The sequence below is a fragment of the Martes martes genome (genome assembly GCF_963455335.1).
Source record: "Martes martes genome assembly, chromosome: 11".
In the NCBI taxonomy this organism is placed as follows: Eukaryota; Metazoa; Chordata; class Mammalia; order Carnivora; family Mustelidae; genus Martes; species Martes martes.
The window spans coordinates 74,767,229-74,792,337 of NC_137899.1; the positions used below are offsets into that span (position 1 = coordinate 74,767,229).

The window sequence follows — 25,109 nt, forward strand, 5'->3', positions numbered from 1 at the left end:
ACGAAGAAGGCCCATAAGCATGTGAAAAGGTGCTCAACATCACTAGTCATTAGGGAAATATAAATTAAAGCCACAATGTGATACCACTTCACGTTCATTAAGATGACTATTACCAAGAGAAAGGGAAATAACAAGTGTTGGTAGGGTGCGAAAATTGGAACCTCTTCCGATGATACGGATGTGAAATGATGCAGTTGTTGTGGAAGATGGCATGACAGTTTCAAGTAATCTTTGTAAAGACTCCATGAGGAGTTAAAATGTTTCCCATTTAAAACATAAAATAATTAAAACTGAAAAATTAAGTTATTATCTCAAGATCATACAGTTATATAAATAGTGGGCTTGGGATTTAATTCTGGGTCTATATGAAACAAAGTCTGGATTCTTTACTACCTACCCTAGTCTGGAAAGGTCCTTTCCTTAACACTTTGAATGGTAAGAAGTGATCTGAACATGCAAAAAGTTGGAAGCCATTGAACAATTTTTTTTCTCAGTTTTATTCAAGTATCAAAATCCAACCTACTCTCTAAGGCTCAACTTAAAGTCCAAACGTTCTCCAACACTGTCTTTCATGGCAGCGTGGTTTATTTTTCTCCTCACCAAAACATACAGGACCAATAAACTCAATCATAAATTTAATAATTTAGTTTATATTTATTGTTTTACCCCTCTTCATTTATATTCCACTCAGCAAAGAGAGTACTGTAGAACAAAGAGAGTACTGTAGAATATACTACTTACCATGTTCATGAAAATTAATGACTTATCTAAAAGCCTGAGAATTTTCTGGAGAGGGGTGTGTGTGTATACATATATGTATGTATAATGTATGTGTATAGATGTATTATATATGTATACTACATATGTGTGTCTATATGTATGTGTGGTCTGTGTGTACGATATGTCCTTCTCCCAGGTAATCTCATTATAAATACAAAAGAGGAAAGAAAATACATTTGTTATATATTTTCAGAAAATTTTTCAGTATAAACACTAAAAACAAAAAACTTCATATACCCTTACATATATATGTGTATGTGTGATATCTATGTGTCTATATTTACATCACCTATTTAGTGTAAGCTTCATGGGAAACCAAGGGAAAACTCTGAGTTGTTTGGATCTTCTATTTTTCTTTTCTGTGAAGACATTCACGGTGGAACTAAAATGGTAAAAGTGAGCCTGAAATTATTAGAATAACTGTAGACATAAAAAGAAGAGAAACATCAGGCATAAAGAGAGAGCACTGTAGGGGAGCACATACCACACAATGTATGCATACATAAAAAAAACTGGCATTTAAAAGATTATTTTCTTTCCTTTGGGGTATTTGTTCATTTAAATGTAGTAAACTAGATTTTTCCAGTTTTAAGACACATACCACTGATCTTCCTCTGTATTTTATTTGCAAAAGCAGGGCTACGTATGAGGTTTGAATGACAAACATTGAATAGGGAAGCCCCACTGAGTTATTATTATTTTTGTTCTATTATGAGTGAAGAAAAATAATGTGTTGGGCGGGAGTAGAAGGTCCCTTGTCCTTGGCCAGCTGGCTTATAACTTAAGTAGAAAAGATAAAACACAAAATAGAGATGGTAACTTAGAAATACTTTTGCATCACACACTTTATATGCATATGATCTACTTAATACTAAATTAATAAAAACAGCGATTGACTTAATATGAACACTATAATAAATAACCAGTGAGACCCTCACTTTCTGATAGAAAAGTCCCATTATACATTTTTAACAATTCTTTTTTTTTACTACAGAGACAATAACAGTATTTTTACTGTATTCAGAGCACCTAAAACTATGTTGTAAGTAAACAAGTTTGTTGGTGTACAGCAGATTATATATTATGCATTTCAAAGCTCAATTTCTACATACCTTGTTTTATTGACTATTAGTTTATAAAGCTGACATTCAGTATTTAAGGTGGCTTCATCTCCAGACATTGAAAGAATTCCAAAATGCACTTGCTCACCAGTTTTAATGCTGCAGTGTCTCTAACCTTCACGAAAGCAACTGTTTTCTCTTTCTACTTCATCATTTTCTTTTCCTTAAAAACTGGCAAACAATAGCTGAGAGGACTGGGCAGAAAACTCAGCGCCAAGGTGAACTTTGGCTCTTCCTTGGACTTTAAGACTAATCTGCTCCAGATTGTGATTGACAAAAGCTTGCTTGTTGATGTTATGCCGTCCTCTCAAGTTCCAACCAAATGCAAGGGGTTGTTAATATTTACTCAGGCCTTGTCTCTGGAATGGTCTTGAACTACTGAACTACTACTTGAATTACTGAGATTGCCAAATGCCACCAGCATTTACAGACACCTGATTGAAAAAATAGCTATCTCTGATAAAAGAAATGAGTTACTCTGCACCACCACGTCTCGAAAAGGAAGGGGTGAAACCAAGACCACCCAGTGGAAATTATAGGGAGACAGATCTAAACTCACCGCCTAAGCTATCAGCCTACATGTGTGTGGCAGAGAATCCTATCAGGCTGGGGTCCCTTCAAATCTTAGAATTCTACAGTTCTAGGAAACAGCTTCCTTCTGAGGCTGCTGGCACAGGAGGGTGGGTAGGATTGTTGTTGCATCTGGTATCCTACAGGACTGGATTCAAACCCTCCCTTGCCGTTCACTAACTGCGGTAACCGGGACGAATTACTGAACTTCTCTAAGCCTCTTTCCTCAACTGTAAAGTGATTACAGGTAATACTAGCCTCTCTCCCATAGGTTTGTTGGGATGATCTATACAATTTTTCACAAAAAGTATTCTGCACAATCCTTGTCACAAAACAAGTACCTGAGGCACAGTAGCTATTATAACAGTTGTTATCCTTGTTCCTACCGCTTTTTCTGTTAAAAAAATTATTAAATACTAATGTATAATGGGAATAATTTTTTCAATATGTGTGGATTTTGAAGTATTTATTTAACATATGTTTGCTGAACCCCTATGATGTGCTAGGCATTGTGCTAGGTGCTGAGGATAAAATAATAAACAGGTCACAGCTCTAGGTTCCAGGGATATAGCAGTGAACAAGACAGACAAAATGTTTATCCTCAAAGAGTTTACATTCTGGGGGGGGGGGGAGCACACAATAAATAGGTAAATAAAATAATCGTTCTAATAAGGGTCAGAGGTCATCAAAATAAGACAGTGATTTAAGGACTGATGAGATGGGGTCTTTTAGCTAGCCTGATTATGGAAGGCCTCTGTGACAAGTTGATACTGACTGAAGACTGGAAACTTCAGCCATGCAAAGATCTGGGACAAAAAAGGAAGTTCAATGGTCCTAAGATGAGAGTATGCATGTCATGTTCAGGAGCAGGAAGAAGGCTATTGAGGCCAAAGCCTAAAGTTAAAGGGAAATGCTGACAATGGTAAAATGTCTGGATTATATTCTGAGGATTTTAGGAAGTTAACAGAATGTTAAGCAAAGACAAACAGGATCTAATTTTTGCTTTGTGCAGATCATTCTGGCTACTGTGTGAACAGCTGTAAGGGGCGAGAAGTAGCAGAGAAGTTAGGCTAGATTCTGTTTCTGAAGTTCAAGTGAGAGATGATGGTATCTTGGAAAAGTGTTTTTAGTAGAGGAGCTGATAAGAAGCTAGGAGATTTGGGAAATCTCGAATCCTTGTTAGAATGTACTGATAGATGTGGAGGTATGGGAGTAAGAGAGAAAAGAAAGATGACTCTTTAGGAGCAGGGGTTCTAGATGAACCAAAAGTAGATTTGGGTAGGTGGGGTGGGGAGATAAAAGCTTTCTGTCAATCATATTAAGTTTGAGATGTCTGTTAGAAGCATAAAAGATGTCAAGCAGTAGGATAAATGGGTCTAGCGTATATGGGAGAGATCTAGGCTAGAAAAGCGTAGAGATCACCTATACGATGTATAAATACATAAGAAAAGAGGGCTGAAGTCTGTGCCTTGGAACAGGTGAGAATTGAGACACCTATTAAAAAAGAAAGAACCAGGAAGGTGGGTAGAAAAGCAGAAAATGTGGTGCCAGAGAATCCCCGATCATACTTCAAGAAGGAAAAATGGTCAGCCACGGCAAATACCACCGAAAAGCCAAGTGAGGTGAGAATGAAGAACTTACTACTGGCTTCTACTTTGGTTGGTTTTAAGAGCTCCTTTAGAATTGTGAGGACAATGGCTCTGTTGGAGACTAGAAAACAGAAGGGTAGGAAATGGTGGCCTGGTGAGGATGGAAGGAAGAGACCCTTCTGTGTGTAAGTCAGTCATGAAATAATGTGGCAACCAGAGAGAAAATGTGTTCAGAAGGAGTTTTGGTTTTCCTTTTAGGGAGTTTTATTAAAGACCAGTGTAATGATGATATGAATAATCCTATAGATCAGAATAGACTGATTATGGAGGAGAAGGACTCATTATTTAGAGAAGGAAAGACCTTGAGAAGGTAAGAAGGAGTAAGATCCAGGGCACAAGTGGTGGGCTAGCCTTAGATTATGAGCTGGAGCAATTATTCTAATAGAAGAGATGGCAGAAGACATGAAAACAGATGCAGGTGGTTTAGGAGAATGGGTGATGCCAAGCTAATGAATGAATCCAATATTGTTGCATACATTTGCTCCTTGAAATACATTGTAAAAGAGAAATTGGCTGCAAAATGAAGAATGGGCAATGAATTGTGGGGTTTTGAGGAGAGAAGGGAAGATGTTAAAAACTGGTCTGAATAAATGAGAACTTTCACAGGGCATAGCTGTGTATACTGGCAGAATGGGTGGTGAAAGGCCCTGCAAAGTTTCGGTGATGTATTTGAGGTGAGTACTATGAACGATGTGGTGAAATTTTATCCGTTAAGCTGCTCAGGTTGAGATGTGGAGTAAGATGAGAGAAGTCTAATCAGGGCAGGGGTTTTGCCAAGGAAGTAAAATGAAGAAAAATAGGGGAGATGTTAGGAGTGTTTGCAAGAGGACTGGTTAGAGTGCTTGACCAAGGACTCTAGACAGGTTAAAGAAATTTCCAAAATGTTGTGAGTGTGAAGTCATAGCTATTGAAAACAGTGATAGAGTCCATTGATTTGGAGCTTGAACAACTGGTGAAATAGTAACACTACAGTAGAGGTACAAATAGAATGTTAGGGTTAAAAAGTGTGAAATGAAGATCTTATGGGAAAGAAAAAATAGCAATAACAAGATCTAGGATGCAATCATGTGAAGGAATGGCTAAATGGGGAAGAGAAAAATAAATTGACACTAAAGAGACTGAGAAACTGACAGGTTAGGGTGTTGTCAAAAGTATGACTGGTTTGGCTGAATGTTTCTTGCACCTTGGCTCTTTCCAATCTAGTTTACATCGTTGTTACAGTAAGAAGACGCTGACACGTTAGGGTTAGAAATGAAGAGGTAACTTCTTAATTATTCTAACTCTAGTCACCGATCACTCAACATTCATTTCTGGGTCAGAAATACATGGGCTAAATTGATCTGCAAAGACTTTGAACTCCTTCATTCAACCTGAATAAATGGGAAGGATGACCACAAGTGGTCCAAGATTCCCCTCAGGAGCTTCCAAGTTTCCCATCAATGGAAGTTATTATGTGACTTTTAGTTAAGCCTATACGCAGTATTCCTAAGATAAATCTTAGCTAAGTGAGATCCAAGGTTTCCTGCTTCCACAACAAGAGACTGCTAAAATGATTAACAGCACACTCAGTCAACAGCCCCTGAGACTCTACAGATATCTAGGAGAACTAGAGAAATTATACGTAAAATATATAGAAAAGTGAGTTTCAAATAATAGGTGAGAATTTAATAATAATTATTGTTAATTGATAACTATCTCACTTTTGAAGTTTGCCATAATGGGCATCTGTTGGTTTAGCCTTGTTAGAATTCCCTGACATTTATTTTTGTTAACAACTCCTTTCTAATTTTAGTGTATGTGCTGCCAAAGCGAGCACAACAACTCCTGTTCTCATTCTCACTCTTAGTCTAGGTAGTTTGTTGTGTGGGGCTGCTCAATCCACAGCTCTAGGGTGGGCCCAAGACCCAGAGAAACTGACTTGGGATAGACATATGACAGACATTGCTCTGGTAAGAATCATCCCAGAGATTTAACTGGAACTAAGGGGAAAACGATGTTTTCCTCCCCTTAGGTTGCAAGCCTGACTGACTGTATCCATTAGGATGAATTTGGCTATATAACAATCAAAAAACTCTGATACACTTAGTTTATAAAATAAAGGAAAAAAACATCTTACGTAATGTGAAATCCACAGGTAAAGAATTCTCCAGGGGCATATAAGCAGGATTTCTTTCAGCTTTTCTTCTCCCTTTGTTTCTTTTGATTTTCTTTATTTACTTAGCTTCTGGGCAATAAAATGACTACATCAGTCACATTGTCCTACAACATCACAAAGAGACAAAACCCTTCTCTTTCTTGGGTCTACTTTAAAGACTTAAGAAAATTCCCAGGGAGCTGCTCGACATGTCAAAATCACAACACAAGCTCATTCCGAAAACTGTCTCTGCCAGGGGAAAGTGGGGCCACCAAGACTGGCTTAAATTAATCAGAAACTTCTCTTCCTTGTGAAGAAGTAGATGTCGGCAAAAAAACAAAACACAAAAAAAACACCAAAAACTGGGTTAGCAAGAAGAAACTATGTGGAACTATGTGCCTCGCTTGGAATGGGCTATGATAGTGTTTGCTCACCGGCTGGGAACAAAGCCAGCACAGAAGAAAACAAAGGCAAAGTTACAGAGGGCTGCCTGCATGCGATAGTATTAACAATTTACACGTGACATGAACCAACAAATTTCTTTCATGCTTAAGGCCCAGATGAGCCAGGTTCAACCATCTGCACCAAAAGTTCACTTGCTAACAGGCTCACTCAAAGCATTCCTCTGAATCCAACAGGTCTTTATTTTTATCCACATGAACTATAAAAATCCTTCAGAGTTTCCTATCTGTTCTACCAGCCATTCTTAAGCATTCTTTTTTTCTCACCTCTTGACTTTTCTTATGTTGTTCTCTTAACTTGCTACTTTTCTGTGTTCCTGGCTACCTCTTAAAGTCTTAAGTATCCCTCATAACTATATTTCAAATATCATCTTTTCCTAAAGCACTTCCAAAAAATCTCAATATAATATGGTTTCTCCTTCACTTGAACCCCAGAGTAGCTCTCTGACTAGTATTTCAAATGTACATATGTAGTATACTAGTATACTAATGTAAGTATAGTATATATATAAAGCCTTGGAAATAAAAGATCTTAATTATTCTTATAATGCAGAAGATGGCAGAGAGGTTAAGTGACTTGCACAACATCTAGATTAGAATCTGGGTTTAACACTGAGATCCACACTCTCCCTCCCTGCCCCTCAGGTGCACCTCACTCATTGCCCCACTATCATGTGATCTCTTGACTTGTGAACTGTGTCTCACTCAACTTTAGTTTCCGATAGTACATGGATTATGCTTTGTACATAATACATGTTGAATAAATGTATTTGGTTGATTGAACTCTTTGGTTTTATGTGTAGATCTAGACTTATCAGTGATTACTGATTGGTCAACACAGGTACTTCTTGATGTAAGTGTAAGTAGGCCGGTAGTATCTATCTTTTTAAAAGGACATCCTAGCTATCATATGCAAATTCCAGATAGTTATTGCCACCAATTTGCCCTGAATAAGACATTCCATGCAGCCTCTACAAAACAAGTAAGATAATTTGACAAAGAAAATGTTTTAGTATACAATTTTAATGAGTACTACATACAAAGAAAAGATTGCAGGAAATTAATATTAATTCCTAAAACCCAGAGGTTGAATACTAGTTAAGAAAATAGTAACTTCATGCTGTGAAATTAGACAGGGAGAAATCATCATTAATAATATATTTATCTAGAGAATTAGTCAGATTTCCTATAACTATGCTGCCTGAAATCTGAAGAGAGAAGAGGTAGAAAGAATTGGCAGTCTATCCTAAAAAGATAAAATAAAATAAAAATAAAGCCTGCAAAAAGACTAGGTTTTAAACTTCATTTGAACTTTGTCAGATAATGCCAGTATTAGTGACCTATTCTAGGAGGCCCTGCATATCAGAGGAAAGAGATAGTTCTCTCTAGATATTCTGCCTGGGAAAAAAGAAACAGAAAAGAAAAAAAAAATGGATACTTTCTTTAGGTCTTAAATGTATATGTTCATCATTAACATACTCCAGCTCATTGATTTGCTGATAAAAAATATCCATACTACACAATATAGTCAGAATCCATTTTCTTTAAATGAAATGTTTAAAATAACAACTCTATCACAATCTTTCATAGTTTTCCCACTTTTCGAAAAGATCTAAAACCATAAACAAACCAACCAACAATAACCCTTCAAAGTAGGTGAAAAGACCTTGCACGCCCTTTACAAATAACATTTTTAGTGATTTATAAATGAACAATGAGAAGGCAACGGCAGTCAAAGAGGAGATAAGACACCATCCCTTCATGACATATCATTCCAGGAATTTGTGCTGATTGCAACATAGAGGTCTGTCTACAGGCCTTAAAGTAGGGTGAGGCCTGTTCTGCTTTTCTTAAGTTCATCTTTGATCTCTGGTTATTGGTTCTAAAGTGAAGTCATATTTCTTGTTGTTATAATCTTTTTCTTGTCTCTACAAAGTGTAGAGCCTCTGAATCTGATAGTTGTTAGTTGTGGTAAATTAGTCAAAACTTAGCCATTAGCTCATGAGGATGTTTTGATTATATGCTGTGATTATATGCTAAAGATTAAATCACTCATGGAAAATAGCAGATATTTAATTAAATGGGTGTTTATAGGGATTAGATAGGTAGATAGAGAGAGAGAGAGAATATCACAAGCCCTGTCATCTTCCTCAATAACATTACATAATCTTTTTCTGCACCAATATTTCCTAATATTCATCTGTTATCTTGTGTCTGTTTCAAAAACATAGGAGAAGACACCATTTACTAATCAAATTAAATTTTTTTTTATCATCAGATGCCATTATTTATTTCAATCTCATTGACCTCCTCAGGTCTAGAAACACTTACTGTTCTTTGCATTAGCAGAGGAGAGTCTGTTCCTTCCTCTTTAAAACTTGACTCCATACCGATTATATCCTCAATTACGTCTTCCATCTAGCAAAATATAATACATTTAGAATACTGTGCATAATGATAAGAGTTGTGCTTCAGCTTGAATTCAGAGAGAAAAAATTTAGCAATCTTTCAAAGTTTTAAAGAATATTTAAATTAAGGTTATATGTATATCAAAACCCAGAATACTTTAGAACTTAAAATGAAGAAATCCTGCCACTCTTTGATCTGTGTTGCTTTTCCATGCATTTGCTTCTGCCAGCTGCCAGGTGATGGCTGGGCAAATCTCCCTGGGCCAGTCCCTTGGAAATCAGTATCTATATAAATAGAGTGGTTATCATGTGCCTCAAGCCAGAGCCTGTGTACTTAACATGTAGAGGGATGACTTCCTACAAACTTCACTTTCCTTTTGAAATGTTTTGATTGCATCTTACAGGTGGATATTCAAATAGCAGTGGTCAAACCAGGCAATTGGTCCACATGGATACAAACTAAACGGGAACATATTATCCAACTTTCCCTAATGGCTAATAATAATAATAGGAATATCAACAACAACAATGGTCACTGACCCATTAAACAGCAACAAAAGCAAACATACAGTGTGGGGGGATATGCCAGGCACTTTCTCTGTGCTTTGCATCCATCAGCTCATTTAATTTTCACAACAACTCTAGTGATACTATCATTACCTCCATTATACAGAGGAAGAAACTGAGAGGAAAAAAAAAAAATGGTCATAGTTCATTCCAGATTACGAAACTGGTGAGTGACAAAGGCAGGACTGAAATTCTGGAAATCTGGCCCTAAAGTCCTAACTTAAGTCAGCTTCTTACTCTCTTTCCCAATTCCTTTCTAAAATAGTCTTCCTTCTTTCCTGTACTTTAGCTGGAGATTTCAAAAGCTTGTATTTAGTCACCATACAGTACGTCCTTTGTTTTTGGTGTAGTGTTCTAAGATTCATTGACATAACATTTAAAAAAAAAAACAACAACAAAACAAAGCAGGTGCTATAACGCACCAAAAAAGTCTTGTATTTAAAAAAAAAGAGGGATGCTTGGGTGGCTCAGTCAGTTCAGCAGTTAAGCGTTTGCCTTAGGCTCAGGGTTATGATCCCAGGGTCCTGGGATCCAGTCCCACATCAGGCTCCCTCACCAGAAGGAAGCCTGCTCTCCTTCTCACTCCTCTTGCTTGTGTTTCCTCTCTCGCTGTGTCTCTCTCTCTGTCAAATAAATAAGTAAAATCTTCAAAAAAAAAAAAAAGGTAATGAGAATGCTGAATTTATATAACTGTAGTACTCTGAATTTCCTATAACATAGGCAGAAACAACTAGGAGTAAACTCAGAGAGATGTATGAGAATATTTTATGATTCTGTTAATGTTATCTTTTAAACAAGATTTCTGAGAACCTTAGAGAATCAAATATTCTCTGAATCAAATATTCAGGCTTTTATTAAGATACTCCCAAAGTTGATATGCCAAAAAAAATTGGAACACTTTTCAATATTATTGACAAATATTTATTGAGCAGTATTTATTGCAAGACCTTGTTACAAGTACTAGAGCTATAAAAACAAACACCACAAAGCCTCTGCCCTCTTGGAACTCTAACGCTAATGAGGAAACAGAGAAGAAACAGCTTAATAACAGACGGTAGTCTGAAGAAATTAAAGCAGGCAGGGAGAGAGTTTGATGGGAATGAGTATTATTTTAGAAAATGGTCAGAGAAGGACTTACTGATATTTGAACAAAGACATGAGTAACACGGCAAAGAATAGTCCTTGGAAGCAAAAATTACAAAGACCCTTAGGTAGGAAGATGGATATTGGAGAAAGAATGTTGTTCAGTGGGAATGGAGCAAGAGAAATGTTTAAGATGAAGTTGAAAAGTATGCCCTCTATATTGTAAAAGCTTCTAGGCTGGTGGTGTCCAACAAAAATTTCTTCAAGCATAGGTATGTCCTGTATCCACACTGCCCAATATAGTAGCAACTGATCACTTATAGCTACTGGGCACTTGAAAGTGTAGGTAGTTTAGCTGAGGAATTAAATCTTTTCTTTTCAAGTTTTTATTTAAATTCCTAGGCGCTCAGGAATTAAGTTTTTGATCTCATTGAATTTTTAAAGATTTTAGTAAATGTGAATGAATTTAAAATTAAATTTAAATAGCCACATGTGGCTGGTGAGTACCATCTTCAAGAGCACAGCTCTTGTATTTTTTAATTAATTAATTTTAATTTTTAAATTTGAATGTAGTTGATACCCGATGTTACATTAGTTTCAGGTGTACAACGGAGTGATTTGATGAGTCTACATGTTATGCTATGCTCACAAGTGTAGTTATCATCTGTCACCTACAGCACTATGACAATACCATTGACTACATTCCCTATGCTGTGCCTTTTATTTCCATGACTCATTTATTCCATAACTGAGAGCCTGTACTTTGTACTCTCCTTCATCTAATTTGCCCACTCTCCACCTCTGTTCCCTCTGGCAACCATCAGTTCATTCTCTGTATTTATAGGTCAGATTCTGCTTTTTTGTTTGTTCATTTGTTTTGTTTTTTAGATTTCACATATGGTCTGGACATTAGATGTTATTCCATGTGCATCGAGAGATCCTTAAAGGATCTAGGATAATAAATATGCATATTTTGTTTTCTTTTGTTTAATACAGTCTATGAAAGTTTTAAAATATATTCTTGATCATTATTAAACTCAAAATTTAATTTCATGATATTTGTCTCATTCACATTTATCCTTCCACGAACAACAAATTTATTCTGAACAGGTGTAAGTAAAGAAGACCTGAGGAAAGAAGGATGCTAAACACAATTTATATAAATGCTCTTCTTTGGGTACTAAAGAAAACTAAAGAAACTACTTTGGGTACAGTAGTTTCAGCAAAAATTATATATATCATTTATCCCTTTTCTTCCTGGAAACTTGCATCATAAATGACTCACTCTACTGCATCTTTAATTTTTCCTTGTTAACAAATATGCTTAGGTTTCTCCTATTTCAGTAAGAAACTTTTCTTTCCTACATGTGAAAGCTCAGCCTCATTTGAGGCTCTTCTTTGCTTCCCTAACACCACTATCCCTCATTTCTCTCATCCACCTTCATGACTGAATTTGCCCCTAATTTATTGAAGACATTGGTTCCTCCATTATCCTAAATTGACTTTAAGATCAAAAATCCATTCAAAATCTTGCTTCATAGTTTCCAGGAATCCTCAAAACTAATCACCTAAGAATCCAGTTGTTATTTTTGAAAAGAAAATAAACACAATATTTTATATCAGATGAAAGAAAAATAACATATTAGACAAAGGAAGAATTGCAAATCAGTAGAATAAGTATCTTCAAAATGATAGATGAAGATAATGAAATATAACAACAAAACAAATTATTTTGACTAAAATAAAAATGGAGATAATTTAGGTATGCAAAGTATGAGATTTGAGGGCAAAGAAAGAACATTTATAAGATTCAAAAAGTTTAAAAACAAGATCTATGAAAGACCAACAATGAAATTTTTCAACACTGGGTACAGGAAGACAATGGGATAATAATTGAAGTATTAAAGGTAAAGAACTTTGAACCTAAACATTTATAACCAATAAAATATCCCGTAAGTACACAGGTGAAATAAAATTGTTCTAAGGCATTAAAAACTCAAAAGTTTTAAGGCAAAAAGGCCTTTGAAAAACACTCTTCCAGGAAGTACTCCAGTTAGATGAAAAGTAAAAGTATGAAATCTATACAAATGAAAAATGGGCAAATAGGGGCACCTGGGTGGCTTAGTTGGTTGAGGGTCCATCTCTTGATTTCAGTTTAGGTCTTGATCTCAAGGTCTGCTTTTCTCCTTTTTCCTCTCGTCCCACCCCTCCCCCTGCCTGCACGCTGTCTCCCTCTCTCTCTTTGAAATAAATAAATAAATCTTCTAAAAAGAAGAAAAAGAGAAAGAAAAATGAGTAAATAAAAGTAAACTTTTTGTGACCTAAACAAGAATATAGATAGAGAGAAGAGAGAAAGAGAGAGATACTGTAAGTCCCAATATAGGATGATAGGTGAGAACAAGGCGATAAGACCATAGTAAGGAAGATTTTTACTTACGGATATGACATAGATCTTGCTGAACAATGATATAGATATAGAAAAAGATATAACTATTGCATCTTAAAAATTAGAGTAACAAAAAAAGAAAAGAGAGAAAAAAGACCTGTTCAATGGAGGATAGGAAAAAAAATAACAAATAATGAAACAAAGTATAGTAATTTTAAAACATTAAAAAAGTAATAAACTCTAGAAGTAATAAAAGGAATATAAATGAGCTAACACACTGCTTGAGAAACTCTCTCTCAAATTGGATTTTTAAAAAAGTATTATAATAGTTAATTAAAATAAAATAAGAGAAAATTGAAAATAAAGTGAAAATTGTACCACAAATATGACCAAAAGGAAAACACAGTAGCAATGTGTTTATAAATAAAAATGGGCCATATAAAAATGAAGATAAAATTTAAAGGAAAAATAATGCCAAATGATCATAAATTGATATCCACTTAGAAATATCTACGGCAACAACCTGTCAGAATTCTACAGAAAAGTAAATCAACAATTGCAGCTGAATATCTTTTTTTTTTTTTTTTTTAAGATTCTATTTATTTGCCAGAGAGAGAGAGAGAGAGTACACACACGCGGGCAGAGAGGCAGGCAGAGGCAGCGAGAGAAGCAGGCTCCCTGCCGAGCAAGGAACCCGATGCGGGACTCGATCCCAGGACACTGGGATCATTACCTGAGCCGAAGGCAGCGGCTTAACCAACTGAGCCACCCAGGTGTCCCGCAGTTGAATATTTTAACTCACCTCTCTCAAAATCATAAATCTGACTTTAACCTTCCTTTCACCTATTCTTTAGCACAGCCCTTGAGTCTTGTAATCCTCTAAACCACTACATTTCTAAAATCTTAAATTCTATGATCTCACTGACCAAAACACAATCTTCCTTTTAGATTCAACCTAGAGCCTGTTGCAAGTCAACTAAACAATTTTCAGTTTATGACTCTCTCTCTGTCTTTGCCTTATTAGCTTTTGGCCCAGTGATCCCAAACATCCCAGGTTTCAACCTCTCCACCTTCTTTCAACTCTGAATTCAAGGTGGAAAAATGGTTTCTGCCAACCATCCTACTGAAATTTCCTTTTTTTTTTTTTCTTGACTGCTTATCAGCCAAAGTCAAGATATTTATCAACCCTTATTTTGCTAGACTTGGCTACTACACTTGAGTGTATAGTTCGTTTAAACTAACTTCTTTAAGCTAACTCTTTGGTTTCGATGACAGCACACTGGCTATGTATTTATTTTACTTTCATAGTCCCTCCTCTCTGACAACCCCCTAAATATTGCTAATGGCTCAATCCCATTTTTGGTTCATTGCTCTTCTTACTCTCTTCATGATCTCTAGGAGCTCTCTTTCTCACGTGAACTTTTAAGAATCCCCCTGTCCCCCGCTCCCCTGTCCCATGCTGACAACTCTCAATCTCTTCTTCCAGTCTAGATTACTCTCCTTGAGGCGAACTTGGATCTCTAGCTGTCACTGGAGTCTCTACATGGTGATCTCCCAGATACCGCAACTCTAGCATGTTCTGATAGAGGGTCTCATCATCTTTCACTGCATTATAGAAGTAACCTCCCAATTGGCCCTCTCTCTCCAGGATTCCTCTCCTCCATAGCAGACAGAATGATATTACAGTCAAATCTGATTATGTCACTCCAGCCCCCACATGTAAACCTTTCCAGGATTTGAAATTTCTTTGCATGGATTGCCAGCCTTCCTGTGATTTGTCTACATCTCTGGTGTCAACTTTTGCTACCACCTGTTTCCTTTTTCTGCTCACTGCATTTTCTGCTCTTCCCCATCTTTATTTTCCACTCATCCTACCTCATCTGTGTAAATGTTCTACTAGCCACTTTCTCCAAGTTTTACTATTGATATTTCTGAATAAGAACAGCACTTTCATGCTCCTATCTGTACCATTGTCCTTGCTACATAATATTATAATTATTTGCTAACTTTTTTCCTCTTCCATTCAACTTATAGCTCCTGGAAGTTACAGTTGGTAGGAAAACAAGACAATGAATAATTAAAACATAGCATGTGCTATGAAAATGCTATGATAAATGCAATTTTTATCCACATGATATGGGTGTTACTATGAAAATTCAGAGAATAAGTGCTCATCTACACAGGGAACTACCAGCAAAAGCACCTTAGAGAAGAAACCTGAGACGAATTTTGGAGAGAGACTTAGAATTATCTCAACAAATGGTGAAGACTGAATGAGTAGATGGTAAAGAAAGGACGTAAGAATGGAGAATCCGGCCACTGTGAGAACCATTAGTGAACCCATATGGCTGAAGCACAGAGTGCCATGGGCCAGCTGAACCATAAGTCTGGGTCAGGAGGCAAGGGTTAAGTATGGAAGGGTCCTCTGTGCCAGGAGTACAAATTTTTTCCTCTGGAAAGGCCCAGGCTATAAAACGCTTCTTTTGATTTTGTATTTCACTGTCGCAGAGACCATTAATCACCAAGTTACTCCTAATACCAACCCCCAAATCCTGAAACTAAGGATGTTCTTACAGACTTACTCTGTAGTAGCCATGATATCTGACTTCTTCTTTGAATTAATGAAATGTTCTCTGATGTCCCAGCAAGACAAGCTCAAGAAAAAGAAACGCCAAAGAATAGCAATGGCCACCATCTCCTGAGCCCCCATTCTGCCTTTGTGTTAGGACCTTTAAAAAATGCAAGCAGCTCTTTCAGTTGTAGGAATGCTGGGAAGAGAGGTTAAGGACTGAGACCACACAGCTAGTAAGTGGTGGTTCTAACCCCATGAATCAAAAAATCTTAGGAAACTGCAACAACATAGGATACATCTTAGCTGTGAAAGATAACAAGACTGTGAATGGTGGCAGAATGTGAAAATGTGCACATAAGAAGTGGACTTCAAGAGAACACACACTGATAAAAACTACAACATACTGAATAAAATTATGATTAAGTAGAATTAACGATAGAAGAAACTTTACATACATAGTCAAAGGTACAATGGTTTAAAAAATAGCAAAAAAAAAAAAAAAAATCCATGGCTAATGTGCACATTGCCCCTAGAGCTCTGCACCTTTGGGGCATTCGGCCTTTCTTAGCAGCTTCCTTTGACGGGCACCACCTAAAAGACTACTAGAATCACATAGATTTCTTTTATAATGTAAAAAATTCTTATAAAAGAAATTGGAAGTTGTGTGCCTAGGGAATAAAAACATTTACTAAGAAAAACTGAGAACACTGATATATGTTACTTATCCTTTCCTATTTTTTAGAAAACATATTTCATAAGATACATAATATCATATTCTGGGTTTTGCCTGGAACTGACTGGCATATGCAAATCCTTAGGGATTTGTTTTTTCCCTTAGAAATCAATCTTCCACACAATGAAATGAACTTTAGAAGAAGGTGGTAGTAAGAAAAATTGTATTGGTTGAGTTCTAATATTTACTATACAGATGATTTTCATCCTACATATATTTTTATGCTCTTCATAGAGTGAATAGAGAGCTAACCTTACATTCTTTTTTTAAACAATTCTTTATATAGTCACTATTGAGAAGTATCAGTAAATATCCATGTAGAGCTTTATGCTCAGTTTTGGATTTCAATGAGTCCTGTTTTGTGGTTGTTTCCTATTTTATTAAGCAGTCTACCAGATACTTATTATTTTCCCTTTCCCCAATGAATGTAAAATTTCTAAAAAAATGAAATCTTCCTCTACCACTTTGGAATTCACATAATGGGACACTGAGCATTACTCTTTGGTGACTGGAGGCTACAGACTTCATAGCAAAAAGCAGCGACCTGAAATCAGTAATAATCATCAGGAATGTAGATTGGAAGATTAAATGCGGGAGATCACAGGACCATGGCTCCATCTAACAAATCAAATGAAAAAAAAAAAACAAAAAAGAAAGAAAGAAAAGGAAACGAATAGAAAGCTCAGCTATAAATGCTGTTTTTCTACACTAAGATATTAAAAGAAGTCTTTTTCCCAGTTCTGGTGGTTTGCCAGTTCAATTCATTCTTCAGTACTTTTCCAAGGTTCATTCATAAGCAGGTCACGATAAATATAAATTCCATGACGGTACACATTCTTATTCATTTTGTATCCCTGGCACCTCTAAGTTCCTGTTATTTAGTAAATGGTAGACAGTATTTGTTGAAAATAGAAATGAATGAATAAATAATTAATAGTAAGAAATCCAAATGTAATTCCATAAAACATTAAGTGCAATAACATTTTTAGTCTTATTTTAGAGTACATGTTGACTGCTATTTAAACAACTTCTTCCTGTTTTATTTTAATGGGTATTTAAGATAATATAACTATTGATAAATATTTTAACTAAATATACCAGACAATCCTTACAAAGCTAAATCTTCCTAACATAAATGACTGTTAGAGCCCATTTTGACTCACACTGATACATAACTGAAATGAGGTATTGAGAAATGAACTGTTATATTTTATTATGCAGAGGAATCAATATGTGCATAACTAACTATTATAAATGAATACCTTAAGACATCCCTTTTGCTAAATACGTTTGCATTTGGAATGTTTACTATAAAAATGTAGAGTTTAATCTCTCTACAGTTTTTTTCAAAAGCTGATTATATATTTTCATAAGTAGCTACTAGACATACATGCCATTCCACATTGTCATCTTCTTTCCCAAGAGTTAGTAACTTGGTGAGTGGATTTCCAGTAAAGCCAGCGTCACTCTCGGGAGACAGGTGTCCTTGCTGCACCAGAAATGCACTGCTAGGCGTTGGAGGGTGTGACCGTTTAGGAGTCTGGTTGACAAGCTGGTAGTCAAGGGTCATGAAGGGTTTTACTTGTTGTCTCTGGACTTTCTGTAGCTGGGATTTTGCAGGATTTTCCAGATGTGCTGAGACCTACAGAATAAAAATCAAACAAATACAATGTGTAGTATCACCTGGTAAATCAGAGTTCTACTTTCAACAACTGAATTATGTTAATAGACACATTACAACATCTACTTCTCTCAAATTTACAGTTTATGCTTCTGTCATAATTTACGTACCCTATTAATGGATGACAGTTTTTAAGAAGTAGTTAAACTTACTAAAACATTTTCAATGCTAACCAAGTTTTTAAGAACAGCTCTCAAAATAACAGGTAACTGAACCAAAATTGGGAATAAATATATAAGTAGCAATACGTTTTGAGGTTCTAGAAAAGGAAGCCTAAAATAATAGAAGGAAAAAAATAGAGTAATCTTCATATAATATGTATTTCTTGGATTTTTTAGTATTACATATAAATATTCCATGGGACATAATCACAACCATTTTTATCAAATATTTTTAAAAATTGCTCATGATGAACAGAAACTATAAATATATATAAAAAGTATTAAGTATGATACGGGTGGTGAAACCTAAGTAATCAAAGTAATTTTTTCCATATTTAAAAAAAATTTCCATGCTAGACTTATTTTTGTTTTTAAAAAATATTTATTTATTTATTTATTTATTAGAAAAAGAAAAAGAGAGAGAGAGAAAGAGAGAGCACCAGTTGGGGGGAGGAACAGACAGAGAGGAACAGGGAGAGAATCTCAAGCAGACTCCCTGCAGAGCACGGAGCTCTCTCTGGGCTTCATTCCACAAACATGAGATCATGACCTGAGCCAAAATCAAGAATCAGATGCTTAACCGACTGAGCTACCCAGGCACACCCTATTTTTAATTTTAAAAAATCTTATTTTTAGGGACACCTGGCTTGATCTTGATCTCAGGGTTGTGAGTTTGAGCCCCACTTTGGGTGTAGAGATTACATGGGTATATACATACATACATAATCTTACTTTTAAGCTTTTCCATATTCTCACTTAGTAATAATTGTGTAGATGATTATGAATTGTAGGAAGCATTCAGAGAAAAATCTAACCAGTGTCATGTGCCAACTAAACAACTGTCCCGTATTTTGAAGTCCCTTTTCAAAACATAGCCTTAAAATTCTGGCTAGTTATCACAGTTAACAATATAACGTGGAGTACAGAAGTATAATTTTAACCATGTCAAGCTTTTCCTTTAAAAGACTTTGAAAGTAGTATTGCCTGCCAGTCCTCTTTATATTTACTATGCTGTGATGTGGCTTCTAATACATTTTCCTCAAGTGGCCTATATATAAACCTATTTAATATTTCCCTCATGTTAAACAATAGTAAAGATTGCTGTACAGTGCTTATTTTTCCTTTTATTTCAGCTACACAAACTACTCCTTAAATCCCTTAACATGCATTAGCCCAGATAAATAGCCTTTACAAAGTATTTTGCATTTAAATTAGCTGGTTTGGGGTACAATATTGTAGTAGTTACTTTAGTCTAATTCTGTTATGCTGACATTTTTAGCATTATTTTAATTGTAGTACCATAAAATAATTTTTCAGTCATATAAAAAAGATTAAGATTGGTAATAAAGATTACACATATTACTAATTATATTGCTATGAGCTTTAAAGTTGTAAAATAACATTTCATTAAAATGCCAGTGATAATTTTTCTAGGGTAGCTATTTAGATTATCTTACAGTTTTAGTTAATCCTTCTTAATCTGTGTACATTTACAAAATGTACATTATAAATAGCATCTCCAGATTTACAAATCATACGATGTAATTGAAGACTAAAGAGCATTGTATCCCCACGAAAGGAAAATGCCTCCTGTTCTAAGAAAAGTGTGTTGAATCAGAATTTACAACATTCATTAACTAATTCATTTTTTACTTTTCATCCATTGACTCTAAGAGCTTTCATTAGGGTACTTATTGCATTTGGTGTTACATCAAGAGAAGTTGTAAATGTGATCTCAGGGCTCTACAGGCCTATGATCTAGTTAGGCAGTATTAATACCAACTACAGTAAAAACAATAATGATAATAATAACACGCAACAGGTACCAGGATATTTACATTCATTATTTCCTTTAATCTTTGTTACAACTTTAGGAGGGAAGTATCATTAGTATCCCCACTGCCTTGTGTAGATAAAGCCGCAGAGGCAGAGAGATTTAATAACACGCCTCTCATTACTCTGCTAGTAAGGGACAGAGCTGGAATACAGAGCCTGCCTAAACACTGTGCACTATTGGCTCTTGAGTAAATAATTGAAATGACTGGAGTGCAAAGGAAAAGCTCAGTGATGTATACAATGAATTAAAAATGTCACAAAAAGCAGTGGATTTTTATTTTTTATTTTATTTTTATTTATTTATTTATTTAATTAATTTCACAGACGGAGATCACAAGTAGGCAGAGAGGCAGGCAGAGAGAGAGAGGGGGGGAAGCAGGCTCCCCGCTGAGCAGAGAGCCCGATGCGGGGCTCGATCCCAGGACTCTGGGATCATGACCTCAGCCAAAGGCAGAGGCTTTAACCCACTGAGCCACCCAGGTGCCCCAGCAGTGGATTTTTAAAATGAATTATAAGAGGAAGTGGTTTTAAATCAGTGTTGAAAGGAAATGGCCCTGCACAAGGGCAAAAGGAAGGAAATCTCAAGAGCAAAAGATCAAAGAAAACAAAAAAGAAGACAAGAATTTGGGAGACAGGAGCACCTGGGTGCCTCAGTCGATTAAGCTTCCGCCTTTGTCTCGGGTCCTGATCCCAGGGTCTTGGGATCAAGCCCTGCATCAGGTTCCCTGCTCTGTGGGGAGTCAGCTTCTCCCTCTCCCTGCACTAGCTCTCCCCGCTTGTACTCTTTCTCACTCTCTCTCCCGCTCTCTGTCAAATAAATAGATTAAAAAAAACAAAAACAAAAACAAAAACAAAACTTCCGTATCTGCAGCCAAATAAAGAGATATTTGTTTAACAACAACAACAAAAGGTTGGGAAGCATTCACATATGTTAGTTCTGAAAAAGAACTCACATGAATAGAGTTTCCTTTCTCCAAACAAGACCACCATATCCTCTGCAGACCATTCTATAGAGTTGGAGCAAAACATAAAATGGGATTAACTCTAATTCTGCCGAAATTATTGAGTTTTTGTGGTTTTGTCTTTTGGGTTTTTTGTTTGTTTGTTTACAGAGAATTACAATGGGTTAGAGGGCAAAAGTGAGCACCGTCTGGGACCCCATCTACAGAACATCTGTAGAGCGAGCATAAGGGACTAAAAGCTTCGTGGAGCAGGAAAGATACAATGGAATGTGAAAAAAGTACTCCCCAGAAAATCTCCACCATCTCTTATCATGAACTGATTATCAGAACAATGAGACAACTAAGTGTAAAGCAGCAGCTAAACCATGTGCAGCCTATTTTTTAAACGATTTTATTTATTTATTTGACAGAGAGAGAGCGAGAGAGAGCACACCAGTGCACAAGCAGGAGGAGTGACAGAGGGAGAAGCAGACTCCCCGCAAAGCAGGGAGCCGGTGAGGCTGGATCCCAGTACTCTGGGATCATGACCTGAGCCGAAAGCAGATGCTTAACTGACTAACCCACCCAGGTGCCCCTTGTGAAGCCTATTTTAAAATACTTTTAAATTACCTGGCATCTGAAGACAAAGCCATAAAACTACTGGCTTTCTCTTACTGAAGATCCCAGTATTTTGTGAGATGAAGATGAAATGATAGGTTGCCCTTGTTCATTTATCCACTTATTCAAGAAATATTTTTTGAGTGCCAAGTGTCTATGTGCTGAGAGGTACATCGAAGGCAGAAGGGAAATCAGCACAGTGCCTGCCTTCATAGAACTACGGTCTAAGCAGAGTTTGGACAGGGAAGAAAAATGCAAGATCTCTAAGGGCAAGGACTGTGTTTTTCTTGCTGACAGTTTTCCTGCCATACATCCTGTACATAACCCAGAGAATGGCACCCAGCAGGTGATTAAAAATGCGTCTACATGTGTTCAGTGAATGAATGAATGAGTCATTGAAGTTCAGTGTTTGAATAACTATGATGACCACAGAGAGCTTCGGGAATCTACTAGAAGAGCTGGTAAACCATAACCAGAATGTCAAAGTCTTCACATAGAAAGCCGGAGCAGCTGTAGACTGTGATTTGGTTCACTGGACTGTCAAAGAGATTGAGACCATCCAAATGTAAAGGAATTTTGCTTATGAAAACAAATAAGTAAATCATATCCCCAGAACTTAGTACTATTCTTGAGCATTATCACTAGGATATACTGCCATTGGAAACTAAACATAGACATGGTCATGTTGATTCTAATGCCTACATGCAGAAATCTGTTTTATTTCACTTAAAAGAATATATTTATAGTCCCCTTATTTTCCAAGACATTATAAATAAATATGAAGCGTGAATGTGGTAAGAGATATTTACACCAGGAAATGTAGGCTGAAGATTAAATTTCAATTAAGTATAAAAACTTACCCATGAACATCCTGGCAGCCAAGGAAAAAGGAGAATTAAATATATATATATTTTTTATCTATATGGGTCAACCTAATATATTTTTCTTATTAAGTAATTAGATCATACCAGTTCTGAGGAAAGACAAATATTTTTACAAATGATATCTGAGAATTTATAAACTGCATTTTTTCATGGAGGACTTGAACAAAATATTGAACAAAATCCCAATAGCAGTTTTTGTAAAATAGGCAAAGAAATTCTTCATATGCCTATATTTTTAAAAAAATCACCTTAAGTTGGGTTACCCAGGAAATATACTCTAGACATGCCTGCAGGAGATTTGTTGGGGGTTGATTTCAGAACCTCAGCCACAGTAGGGTGAGGAGAACAGCATCAGGTGGAGGGAAGAGTGGCTCACTTGTGAAGGGGATCATCTAGGCAATGTACCATAACACAGACTATTTTTATTTCTGATCAAAGGCATAATATGAATCAGCTCCAGTGAAAAGCCCAAATATATAACCTTGTACAAATCTGACTGGACCCTGAGATAGCACTCACAGCCTCCTAAGCAATTTACACAGCAGACTCCATCTTCAGATAGACTAATCCAGAGGCTCACCTGGTAAGTTCATCACCCCAACACAATGGTCTCAAACTAACCTTTAGATAGAAATTAAGGTGTTAAAAAAAGTTCCAGTACTTGGAGTTAAGAAAATGAAAAAATTAGCTTAAAAAGTCCATTTTTAAGGTTTTAAATGTAGTTTAGATTTTCATGTTCTAATAAAGGGATGGGGTCTTTTAAGAAATTAGATATAGTGTATTAGTGAGCTATAAAAAATGTTTAGATCCACTAATAAGAGAACTAGGACAATGCGCTTAATGGGTAAACTATTTTTAAAAAAATTAGAATCACACAAATTCCTGCAAATGCAATAATCTAAAGGGAAGAATCTGGTCAGGAAGCAGAAAAAATGCATTCTCCTGATTGCAGGAAACATGATGATTGGGGAATCACATTACAAATGCAAAGTGTATGTGTGTGTGTGTGTGTGTGTGTGTGTGTGCGCGCGCGTGCACGCGCGCATCTTTTTTCTATTTGTTCTTGGGCTAGAACAGATGCAGGAATCCTGACTACTAAGAGAATTGATGGGAGGTCCAGGAGAAAGCAGCCAAATGTCATAGAAAAAAGTCAGCTATATTCTCTTGACAATAGCAGGTGAAACAAGAGGAGACGATTTAGGGTAACTGATGTCTGATAAAATTTTTTGAAGTTGTAGAATTTAGATGAGGCTTGGGAGGGTTCAACTTTACACATCAGCGAAGATTTTGTTGGGAATTAATTAGGATTAACAAAATGTTATTAAGTGACCCTATTTGCATTTGGGTATAAGACCTCCTGGTAGGTAGAAGACTGTGGAGTAATGTGGGCTAGCCATGCAGTGCTGGCTAGAAGGACTCTCTATGCCCCCACGTGGAGTCATTCTTATTTTCACAGAGTGGTTTTCAAATTATGCTCCTAGATACATGAGTTCATTCCTCCAATTTACTTTTCAGTGTTCTATACTGTAGTCTTTTGACCTAGTTCTTGTATGGGTTTCATATCCCATCCACTGGATAACAACAGAGAGAGTATAATGTACAAAGAAATTTTAGAAGCAAGTAGGTAGTTGCACCAAAAAAATCTTTGAAGGACTCCAACAAACCCTGTGATTCTGTATCTGTAAGATTGTCTGCTTGTATCATATCTCCTTAATACTGCTGTACATCATATAAAAACTTATAAACATGATTCCCACATATATATATAAGCTTCTTTTAAAATGTTATCTTTTTATAGAGAAACCATAAGATGATGATAAAAGCCCTCAGCTAATTCTTTCAACATTTACTGAGAGTTTAACATTTAATGAGAGTTTGCTCTTTGTTAAAGCTAGTCCCAAGGGAAAGTCATTCCTCTCTAGAAAGCAGGTCTATGACCCACATGTCACTATCCACCTGGAGACCACTTATCTAAACTGAGGGCACAGGACCTGGGAGGAGATAAAACACCTTCTGGGTACCGGCCTTTTGAAACTCAAAACTAAAAAGTGATGGCAAACATCACACAAGCAATTATCTCAATAACAAGACTTTTTATCACCATTAATTTGACTAACCAAGCTAATCAATCAAGCAAACGTGGACACTACCTAATAAGCATGTTTAGTCTATTTGCAAGAGGAGAAACAGAAATATATTCAGCAAGAAATAGATTTATAGTAAATATGGTACCTCATGATAGTAAAGAAAAACATGTGCACTGTCACCACACACACACACACACACACACATTTACATGTATGTATATACTCACAGATCCCTATTGAAAAGCAAGACAGAAAATCCCATTCGCTACGACATGACAGTCCTTATTTAATTTTGTTAATTTTGTACTAAACTTGAATTTAATAAATGAAGTAAAAGCTTGGATTTCACAAGTGAATAATAGGTGACTATTCATTATGTTCCTAGCATCAGAGGTATATAAGAAGAAATCTATTTTGGGGGCCTCATGAATCTACTA

At 36.1% G+C, this 25,109-nt stretch overlaps 1 protein-coding gene across 1 annotated transcript in view; it reads right to left on the reverse strand.

Moving 5' to 3' along the window:
• Positions 1-25,109, reverse strand: part of TFEC (transcription factor EC) — a gene marked incomplete at its 3' end in the record, with an annotated part of 179,159 nt that overhangs the window by 16,541 nt on the left and 137,509 nt on the right. Inside the window, exons 4-5 of the mRNA XM_080818435.1 lie at positions 17,855-18,106; positions 9,047-9,133 (exon numbers count right to left, since the gene is read on the reverse strand). Of these exons, the coding sequence (XP_080674561.1) occupies positions 9,047-9,133; positions 17,855-18,106 (339 nt within the window). The remainder of the gene's footprint in view (positions 1-9,046; positions 9,134-17,854; positions 18,107-25,109) is intronic.